General features: G+C 54.2%; 1 protein-coding gene across 2 annotated transcripts; it reads left to right on the forward strand.

Annotated features, from left to right (window-relative positions):
- The first annotated feature begins 6,240 nt into the window (after positions 1 to 6,240).
- Positions 6,241 to 10,399, forward strand: LRRC25 (leucine rich repeat containing 25). 2 transcript variants are annotated; one of them, XM_058727422.1, is made up of 3 exons: positions 6,241 to 6,405; positions 6,928 to 7,759; positions 9,961 to 10,399. In XM_058727422.1, the coding sequence occupies exons 2-3, from the start codon at positions 6,975 to 6,977 to the stop codon at positions 10,097 to 10,099; spliced, it is 924 nt and encodes a 307-aa protein (XP_058583405.1). In that variant the 5' UTR covers positions 6,241 to 6,405; positions 6,928 to 6,974; the 3' UTR covers positions 10,100 to 10,399. The 2 variants fall into 2 exon arrangements, with proteins under 2 accessions (XP_058583405.1, XP_058583404.1); XM_058727421.1 differs by having other exon boundaries at positions 6,243 to 6,405; positions 6,966 to 7,759.
- Positions 10,400 to 10,609: the final 210 nt, after the last annotated feature.

Consider the following 10,609-nt stretch of genomic DNA (forward strand, 5'->3'; position numbering starts at 1 on the left):
CTGCCACACACATGAATTAAAAATGATCATTGTCCCCTCTGCGCTGGGATCTGAGGCCTTCAGTGTCCTCAGTGGTCTTAGCCTGATTGTGACACAGACCATCATTACCATCCTCCCTGGCCAGGGTGGAGTCCAGGGTTCAAAAGGGCCAGGGACCAATTTTCTGCCTCTGCCCAGGCCACCGAGGACTTACAATCCCAAGTATGGCCACACGAGGGCAGCAGAGACTCGCAGCACCAGCTCCTAAGGGTCTTCCTCCCCCCCCCTCCCCACCCCTTCCCCCCCTCAAGCCTCACCTTGGTGCACCTTTGGAACAGCACTTGAGATCTCAAGCTTCAGGCTTGGAACGTAGTCAGCTTCTCTTGACCTTGCCCATGCCCCCAAGTCGGCTTCCAGATATATATTTATATATTTATGTGTTGAATTATTTCACAGCAAAAAAAAGAAGAAAAATACAGAAAAAAATCACCCGGTTCCTCCACCCCACCCCCCAAAACTTCCCATTTTGAACTCTGGCCTGCATATCTTTTTTTCCCCCTCACTTTATTTTCTCCAGAGGTCTTTCACCAACTTTTCCAAGCCATGAACCAAACCCCTCTACACTCTGTTTAACTTTTTCTCCACTGCACTCCTACTTCCTAATCATTGCACCTTCCCCACTGGAATATCAGCTCCTCGAGGAAGGGCAGGAGTTTTGCTGCATTCAGGAGGCACTCAGTAAATATTTGAGGGATGAATGTAATCTTCGCAAAAAATTAAACAATTAGGGGCGTCTGGCTGGTTCAGTCGGTACAGCATTCCACTCGTGATCTCAGAGTGTAGGTTCGAGCCTCACGTTGGGGGTAGCGGTTACTTAAAAATAAAATCTTTAAAAAGAAAAAGAAAACCTAACAAATAAAACGAAATACCCTCCTTAGCCCACAGCCCCAGGCAATCGCTATCATGAACTCAAGTTCAAATCCATGCATCCAGGAGTGACCTGGAGACCTGCAGACCCCGCCAGGTAGACGTACGCGAATGCATCTTGTGTTTGAGCACCGTGCAGCCTCATGGTCAACAACACGGATTCTTGGCTGACCCTCAGTTGCTCTTGAGCCTTGGGCAAGCTACTCAAACACACCATGCCTCAGTTTCCCTGTCTGTAAAATGGAGCAGGGGTCTTTTCAGTTCCTATGAAGCATAATGACAGTTCCTATCTCGAGGGGCTATCGTGAAGATTGCATCCTTTTTTTTTTTTTTTTATTTTAAGTAATCTCTACACCCAATGTGGGGCTTGAACTCATGACCCCAAGGTCAAGAGTCAACATGCTCTACTGAGTCAGCCAGGTGTCCCAATCACTCCACCTATCTTAATTTGGGGTCCCTAAGAAGCAGGTTCTAAGAACAGAATTCAAGAGCATGGACTGTTTAGGTGGTCATTCCGAGAAGCCCTGGTCGAGGAAGAGACAGAGGCCAAGGTGAGGAGAGAGAAGGAGCCCTTCAGGGGGTACCAACCAGGGGGTTCCCAGGGGCTGGTTTCCCAGGGGGCCCTCAGGGACACAGCCCAGAGCGTGCCTCAGAGATGTCCTAAGTGAGGTAGGAGGAATCTGAGGCATTTATAATCAACGCTCCTCCCTCTGTGGCGGAGGGCTATTCCCAGGGGAGCCCTGTGGCCCAGCAGCTTGGCCTCCCGCAGCCTCCCACAGCCAGACCAAACTTGGCTCTCGCAGGTGGAACGTGCTTGCTGACCACAGCTGCCTCAGCGATATATTTTTGTTTGCCCCCCACCACCCACCTCACCCCCCCCCTTACAACAGCATTCACTGACTTCTAAAATTTCACCGTAACCAACATGGCCACGTGACTTCAGACTCGGTCTTTCTACTCATTCAAAATCAAGCTATACCTTCTGATTCAATCTTTGTCCATTCGATGGACCATCATTGACATCCTCCCCCTCCCCCGTGGGACACTCAGCCAAGTGTCCCCGGTGCCGTAGGCATGCTCGTGTTCACACCTGCTTCTCAGCCCTTCACAGCCACCCTCTAGGGTGGTTTTCGCTGTCCTTGTTTTACCCGAGAGGAAGCCGAGGCATAGACAGATTAAGGTACTGGCCTTGGGTCACACAGCGGTGAAGTGGCCAAGGAGACCTCAGTCATCGCTTGCTGGATTAACGCCTGGTCCGCGGCCGCCCACATCTACCCACAGTCCGGGCTTGCCCCTAAGTCAGCTTTGCTGCCCCAGTGCAGCCTCTGCTTGTCACACCTGCCTCTCTGGTCCTGACCTGCTGGCTCCAGAGCCCCTCAGACACCTCAAGATCCAGGCCTCTAGATGGCCTCTGCTGCTGGGTTGGGCTGCCTGGCACCCTGCCCTCCACCCTCCCCCAGGTGAGACTGGATCTTCAGAGCAGCCAGACCCGGAGGGAATGGGGGGAAGTCTGGTGTTCAAAGGCTGCACTTTGAATACATGGAGATTGGAAATGGTAGGACAGGGGTTAGAGCAAGAGATCTGGGGGCCTGGACCCCAGGGGTGGAGAGAGGGGCAGATTCTGGATAAGTGTGAGAACCCAGGAGCAGGATGGGAGGTGGATAATGGGAGAGGGCAAACCCTTGATCCCACTTCAGCTCCCAGTCTCGGAAATATTGGGGGCAGGGCCCAGGCCGAGGCCTTACCCAGCATAGGTGGGTACATGGGGGTCAGAGGATGTCGGGCAAATATGGCTAAATTGTGGGGGCCACACATTGGTGGCCCTGGGTCTGGGTTTACCCCCAGGGAACTCTGTGTATCTATCTTTGTCTTTAGTGGAGGGTCCTTTGAATTTTTCTGACTATTGTTGGGGGTGTCTGAAGGTCTCTAAAGGTCTCTGGGCATCCCTGGGGTCTTGGGGATGTCTGAGTTTCTCTGGGTATCTCTGGAAGTTTCTGTGGGTCTCTAGGTGTCCTTGAGTGTCTCTGGAATCTCTCTGTCTTGGGCTGTCTGTGAGGGCCTATAGGTATTTCTGGGGTCTTGGGGATTCTGAGTTGTTTTAGGTATCTCTGGGGGTTTCTGAAGGTCTCTAGGTGTCTCTAAGGATCTCTGGAAGTCTCTGTGCTGAGAGACTGGCCCCGCGTGGGACTCAGACCTGTTTCAGACTCAATCTCGGGACATGTCAGCCTGGAAGAAGAGGGAGTGTGGAGATGTACCCTCTGGAAGCTTCTGGTCCCCCTCAGGCCGTGGAGCCAGAGCTGCCCTGCTCCCCATAGCCTGGCCATGACCTTCTGGGGCTGCAGCAAGCAGGTCCAGACCCCAAGTCCCCCAGGCCCCAGACCTGTCAGACCCCTGCCATGCTCCAGAACCCAGGACCTCCCCAAATGCCAGGAACCTCCAGACTCCTAAGCCCCAGGACCTAGGCCTCCCAAACTCCAGACCCCTCTAAATGTTCCAGACTCCAGGACCCCCAGGTCCCCCTGACCCACCTCCAGAACCCACTATCCCAGGCCCCATGCCTGATCCTCCCCCCCCCCCAACACCCCAGCCCTTGTGTCTGGCACTTCCTCATTTTCTCATTTCCTCCTATTCTAAGAGGACTTAGCCCTTAGGAGACATCCACCCCCACCCAGGCCCGAAGCTGGCTGGTGCCCCTCTGTCCCTCTTATCCCCAAAGCCAGCGTGTCTTACATGTGTTTGCTGGCTGATTTCTGTGTTTTGCATGAAAAACCTACGTGGTGAATTTCTCCCTCCCATCTGCCCGCTGCTTCGAGGTAACCATGGGTATTTGTTTTCCGTGTTTCATCCACGGTTTCTTTGGAAGAACGAAACGAAATCTAGAAGTTTACTTTTTTGGCTTTTTTCAGTTAGTGTTTTCTCTTGGAGACATCTGCTCTCACCTAGGTCTGCTCCCACCCCCTCCACCCCTCCCCAGACCTTTGCCACAGTCTGTTCCATCCCCTGGATGCCCTTCTCCCACCTCCTTACTCAATAAGTCCCCCTCATCCTTCTCCCTAAGGCCTCGGCACACAGTAAGAGCTTAATAAAGGTTCGTGGGAAAAATAAATGAGTCTTTGCTTCTCAGTTCATAGAGACCCGTCATTTTGTTTCTATGACTCTGTGGCACCCCCCCCCCCTCCAGGATGGATAAATCATTATTCATCTAACCAATCCCTCAGATTGCTTCCTTTTTTTCTCCCCCCCCCCCATATAAGAACATTGAGATGAATCATCCATAACCGTGTCATCTCTTGGCCCTCGCTCTTTTTTAAAATTGTTCAAAACACACTTAACATAAAATTGGCCATTTTCACCATCTTAGCGTGAACAATTGCGTGAGTTTTTTGTACATTGACAAAGTGTTTTGTGAGCACCACCTACCTCTAGCTCCAGAACATTTCCATTGCCCCAAATGGAAACCCCATCCCCCCCCCCCCCCCCCCACTTCGCCGCCCCACCCTCACCCCAGCCCCCTGGCGACCGCCAATCTGCTTTCTGTCCCTAGGGATTTGCCTGGTCCGGACGTCTGGTATCAATGGAGTCATAGGCTCTGTGGGCTTTTGTGACTGGCTTCTTTCACTCACCCTGATGTTTTCAAGGTTCATCCCTGACCAACGGAGCGTCAGCGCTTCACCGCTTTTTGGGGCTGAGTAACATTCCGCTGTCTGGAGGCACCACGTTTCTTTTATCCACTCATCAGTTAGTTCATGCCACTGCTGCCCTTGTCACTTTGTCAACATGAAATATTCAGGACAGTCCCAGCAGCGGATGCTGGGGCAGCAGGCACGAGTGTTTGGAACTCCCGTGGCCTCGGCTGGTCAGTGTGCCTTCCACTGGGACAGCACCACATGTGATCCTGAAGCGTGGCACGGGCTTCCCTGTTTTCCCATAGCCCGGCCAGCGCAGAACATCGGCACACTTCTGAATCTTTGCCAGTCTCATAGGGGAAAACAAACGACGCCTCAGAGTTGTGATGTGCAATTTTCCTGTTAGGAAAAAGTACCTTTGGGTGCGTTGGAACGACAATTTCCAGCTCTTTCTAAAAGTCTCGGTTCAAAACCTTTGGCCATCCCTCTGAGTCTGAAGAGGGGAAGGGGCAGAGTCTGAGGAGAGGGGGAAGCATGGGGGAGTGGGGTTCAGCTTCTCACCGTCAAGAAGGCTCTCAGAATTTATCCCATTTTACAGATGTGTAAACTGAGGCACAGGGGGGTTAAGATTGCACAGTGAGTCAGGGTCTGGACGGGAGTTGAACTGGGTCTGCCTGACGCTAGGACCCCAGGGAGGCGGAAACCCTCTCCTAGCCCACCCTCCTTCATCTACTCTTGTCACTACGCTTTGGGTCTGACTCAGGTACCCGTCTCCTTCTGGAACGCTGGTCTCCTGCCCAGGTTCCCCACCTCCAGACAGGGAAGGCTGTGAGCAGGCTCGCTCACTCTGGAGGAATCTTTGGACACAGCACTCCTCCACTGCTCACACATCTTCCTTGGCTCCCCACGGCCCTGGGAATAACGCCCCACTCCTCAGCCTGGCTTCTGAGGCCGGCACTGCCCACCGCCTGCCCACACCACCACTTCCTCCTCTTAGCCTGTCCATCTAGCCACTCCACTCCTAAATGCACAGTCCCAGCCCACCATGCTTTCTCAAGCTGCAGGGCCTCCACGCTGCATTCGTTTCTGCCAGCTACTGTGACTCACCCCCAAGTCCTGAAATCAACATCTCCTCTTCCAGGAAGCCCTCCTCACAGCCCCCTCCAGGGTGGAGGCATCACTGTACAGGAGCAGGAGCTCTGAGTCTGTCGGGGAGGCTAGCAGCTGGGAGAGTCAAAGGCAGGTTTTAGGAATTCTTGGCAAAACTCTACTCACATGTTGAAGCCCCAATTCTAATGCTCCCTCCTCTAGGACTCTGTCCCTCCCTCTGACCCTGACCCGACTCCACTGGACTGGGTGTGTCTGTGGCTAGCTCTGTTCTCTCCAAAGACTGGGTTGCTCCACCAGAACCTGGCCATAGCCGAGGCCTTTTGGAAGTCCAGCATGGGTGATTGTTGAATGAATATGTGAATGCGTGGCTTGGGCGGCAACCGAGTTGAGACCAGGAAGCGAGTTGATGAGATAGCAGTCATTCGGGGTGTTAATGGGGGACATGTAGTCACTGGGTTCCAGCAAGAGAGAAGCAGGTTGCCCCTCCCCCTCCCGTGAGAATCCTGGGCCTGAGGTCTTGCGGGGAGGGGGGGGGGGCGTGTCTCTGTGTCTTCATTCTTCCCCTCAGCCTTGCACCCGGACACCAGTTCCTCTTCCCCTGAGTCTCTGGGTGCGGATCCTGAGGAGCGCCCGGGACCAGAGCGAATCCGCAGAGGGTGCTGACCGCTTGGGCCCTCTCGTGCAGGTCAGCCACCACGCAGCCGTCCCGCGCCAGAGCCTTCCAGGACCGCCGAGGCAAAAGCGTGGCGGTGGGACCACAAAGGTAGGACGGAGGCGCTAGAACTGGGATCCGAGAAGGGGCCTCAAACCAAATTGTAGGGCGTTCCTTTCAGCAGCCCCACTCCAGATCTGCCCAAGACTCCCAACACTTCGCAGTTCCGGAAGAAACAATTAGTTGGGCCAGGGGCGGGCCGTTTCCGGGGCAACCGCTTATTTTGCATATGGTCCCGTCTTGGCCAATGAGGGCGCCCGAAATATTCGGGGTGGGGAGGGGAGGGGACGAGAAACTTAACCCGAAGGGGCTCCACGGGGAGAAGGGGAGGGGCTGATTGGGTCGGGTCTCCTCCTCGCCTTCCAAGACCTTTGGGCCCTGGAATTACGTACCCGTTTCCCAGAGGGGGCGACTGGGGCCAGACAGAGGCTAGAGCCTAGAGGCTGCGTGTAATCATTTCCGAAGGAGCCTGAGTCACTCTGAAATAAGAATAATATTAATATTAACATTGACATTAATATTAACATTGACATTAATATTAATACACAGGCAGTGAGGGTGAAGTGTCCACAGGCTAAGGTCGGGGCTTGGATTCTGGTGTCTCTGCCTAGGCTGCTTGGATGGGGGGCGCCCTGGTGTGGATGCTGTTGTTGCCGCTGCTGCTGCAGGATCCCGGCAGCCAAGGATTGTCATGCAACGTGTCCTCGTGGGACGTGGACTGGACCACAGAGTTCACAGCCACATGCCTGAATTTCAGCGGCCAAGGCCTGAGCCTGCCCCGGAACCAGTCTCTGCAGGCCAGGAACGTGGTCCTTCTTGACCTGTCTGGGAATGGTCTTCAAGAGCTACCACTGCCCTTCTTTGCCCTCCTGGGAAAGCTGGAGGTCCTAGATGTGACAAACAACCCACTGGACCGAGTGGACAGGGCACTGGCCATGCGCTGTAAACTTGACCTGAAGGCTGACTGCAGCTGTGTCCTAGAATCCTGGCACCAGGTCAGACGGGACAACTGCTCTGGCCAGCTGCCTCTGCTGTGCCTGGACACAGCTACTGGTGCCTGGCACAATATCTCTACCTTCCTGGAGGTTGGCTGCCCCCCTGGCCTGTCCTTGATGACCATCGGGGCACTGGTGGCTGGTTGTAGCCTGCTCCTTGGGCTCACCATTGCTGGCCTGGTGCTGGCCTGGAGACTTCGGGGACGCTGGATGGTCAGCAGCCACGACCTGGACAAAACATGGGCTGCTCAGGATGGTTCCAGGTCTGGCTTGGGCAAGCAGCCGAGGTACAGTAGCCGAGGCCTCAGCCCTAAGCCCCCAGAGGCTGTCCTGCCCAGACCCTCCACACCCGACTATGAGAATGTGTTCGTGGGCCAGCCAGCTACCAGGCACCAGTGGGCCGAACAGGGGTGAGTGACTCACATCTGCCTGCCACACTCTGGAGGCAGACGGCCGGGATTCAAATCCCCGCACTGCCTCTTGTAGGCTGTGTGATCTTGGGCAAGTAGTTTCACCTCAGGGCCTCAGTTTTCTCATCTGGAAAATGGGGATAATAACAGCCCCCACCTCATGGAGTTGGGACAAGAATTGAGTTCCTGTATCTGAGACACGTTTCCCCCTTCGTGACCTGCAAACCCAGTTTCTGGCTATCAAGGATGGGGAGAGAGGAAGCGCGTGCTGAGGCAGAGTAGGGGCTTTGCAGTAGCAGTCAGTGGCCTGGGCTCAGTTCCTGTGTGACCCAAGGGCTGTCTCTGAACCTCTGTTTCAGTCTCTGTAAAATGGGGACAGCTCCCCTTTCCCCATCTGCCTTTGGCACATGAGATGCTAAGAAAGCTGTGTCCCTCTCCCCCCCCCCCCCCCACAAAGCCCTGTCACCTTCAGATTTGGCTGGACTTAGATGGGTTCAACTTTTCCAGGTTGGCTGAGGGAATGAGGGAATTTCGGGCGGCAGCACCAGCAGGGGCAAAGACCTGGAGGTGGAAGAGAATAGAGAATCTTCCGTGAATCGGTTTTGCGAAAAGCAAGACATCAGAGCGGAGGCTGGAGGGGGCTGGGAGAACCCCAGCAGGAGTGGAACGGGATCATGGATGGGTTTGGGCAAGGGAATCCACAAAGTGGGGAGGCTGCTGGGAAGCTGCTGGTGAGAAATGAGAGAACATGCAAAGCAGATGCAAATTTGGCTCAAAAGCAGAAGTGGTCTGTGGTGGGGAGCTGAAAGGCACTGATGCTCGCCTCTGCCTCACTGTCAGCAAAATCTCAGGGCCAGTCTCCGCCAAAAACATTGTGATGCGATCCAAATGATATTGGATGTGTCATTCCCACCCTACGTTTTAGTTGTACAGGCGGAGGCTCTGGGACACAGGGGGATGACTTGCCCAAGGTCACACAGTGAGTCCAAAGCAGGGGCAGGAAACAAATCCTGGCTCCGAGTCCTGTCTATCCCACATAAGCATTTATGTAGAGGGATTCATTCTTTTTTTTTTTTTTTTTAAGCTTATTTATTTGTTTTGAGAGAGAGAGAGAGCAAGCAGGGTAGAGGCAGAGAGAGAGAGAATGCCAAGCAGGCTCAACCCTGACAGCCCAGAGTCCAATGCAGGGCTTGAACCCCCGAACCATGAGATCATGATCTGAGCCGAAACTGAGAGTTGGATGCTTAACTGACTGAGCCACCCCAGCGCCCCTGGAGTGATTCATTGTAAAGCATGAATGACTGACAGACACAACTTGCCCAAAATAGCCTTTGTTACAAGACGTAACAAGGAAGTATCCCCCAGGGGCATCTGGGTGGCTCAGTTGGTTGAGCTTCAGACTTCGCCTCAGGTCATCATCTCATGGTTTATGAGTTCCAGTCCCGCATGGAGCTCTGTGCTGACAGCTGGGAGCCTGGAGCCTGCTTCGGATTCTATGTCTCCCTCTCTCTCTCTGCCCCTCCCCCGCCTGTGTGCATGCACACACACTCTCTCTCCCTCTCTCAAAAATAAATAAACGTTAAAAAAAAAAGAGATGCCCCCCCCCAAACCTGGGGAAGGGTTCCAGAAGCATGTTCCAGAGGCAGGAAAGTTCTCTGCGGGTCTTGCCTACCATAGGTAGACATTGCCAAGAAACTGCCTCCTCCTCTATGGATCTGGGACTCCGAGATTTATTTCTGTACTGAGGCCACAAAGTCAGTTGCTTCAGGAAACCTAGTGAAAACATTTCCCATGTGGAGGGGCACTGGTTTGGCTTTAGCCACTTGTGTCCATGTGGCTGGTGCAGCTGGAACTTCTGACTTTTCAAGAGGAAACTGAAGTCTAGATATAATGTAAAAAATGAGCAATGATCTCAACTTTAAGGGGGAAGATGATTTGACCATGGGCTTGAGGTCCTTGTGCCACAGCATTACAATGCTAAATCCACGGAATCTTCCCTGAATCTCTGGCCCCCCCACCTTCTTTCCTCAGAGAAACTTGAGAGGCTGGGAGAACACTGCCCTGTGCCTCAGTTTCTTCACATGTAAATACTGGGCAGGGGGCGGGGGGGAACTCAGCTGCCCAGAACTTTCTTCGCCTCTCAAAGCTGACATGCCTACGCTCTGAGTCCTCCCTCCCCTCACATCTGTTTGTCTCCACAGGGCCCACCCATCAGAGGATAGCGACTTCTACATGAATTATGAGGGCCTCCACCGTGCCTCCCAGCCTGTCTACTGCAATCTGCGGTCGCTGGACCGAGCCCCACTGGACGAAGAGGAGTATGTGATCCCCGGGCACTGAGTCTTTGATGCCCTGAACTCACACCTGCTGCCTTCCAGCTGACTGGGAGCATTCTGGCTCTTCCCTGGCCTCCGTTTTCCCACCTGAGGAATGGGGACAGAGAAGGACCGTCCCTAAAGCCCCAGGGAGGCTCTGTAGCTCCCTCTCCAGCCCCCGCTCTGCTTCTCACCTCCCGCAGCTGCTGGAAGGGGAGGAGGAGAGGCCCTGGTATGGGGACAGGAGGGTCAATTTGTGAATGCCATTGTCACCCTCCTGGGAGAGTGCTAGACGTGCCCAATAAATACTGCAGGGCTGACAAGGCTGCTGGCTCAGGGCGAGTGGGTTCCTTGAGGTGGGGATTTCCTTAAGCTACCCAAACCAGATCTCTGAGACTCCTGAATTGTTCCCCACCCTTGGTCTCTCCCCTCTGTCCCTCTTAGGCTGCCTTCCCGGGTACCTGATACCCAGGCTTAGCCCCCAGGGCAGCCCATACCAGCCCCAGAGGGATCATTATAACTTACGAATGGTACT

This window comes from Neofelis nebulosa, chromosome 4 (genome assembly GCF_028018385.1).
Source record: "Neofelis nebulosa isolate mNeoNeb1 chromosome 4, mNeoNeb1.pri, whole genome shotgun sequence".
Taxonomy (NCBI): domain Eukaryota; kingdom Metazoa; phylum Chordata; class Mammalia; order Carnivora; family Felidae; genus Neofelis; species Neofelis nebulosa.

Excerpts from the sequence above, each read along its gene's own strand:
- LRRC25 (XM_058727422.1), top strand. The coding sequence starts at position 6,975 with ATGGGGGGCGCCCTGGTGTGGATGCTGTTGTTGCCGCTGCTGCTGCAG. Across the intron at positions 7,760-9,960 it reads CACCAGTGGGCCGAACAGGG|GGCCCACCCATCAGAGGATA; the intron begins GTGAGTGACTCA and ends TTGTCTCCACAG.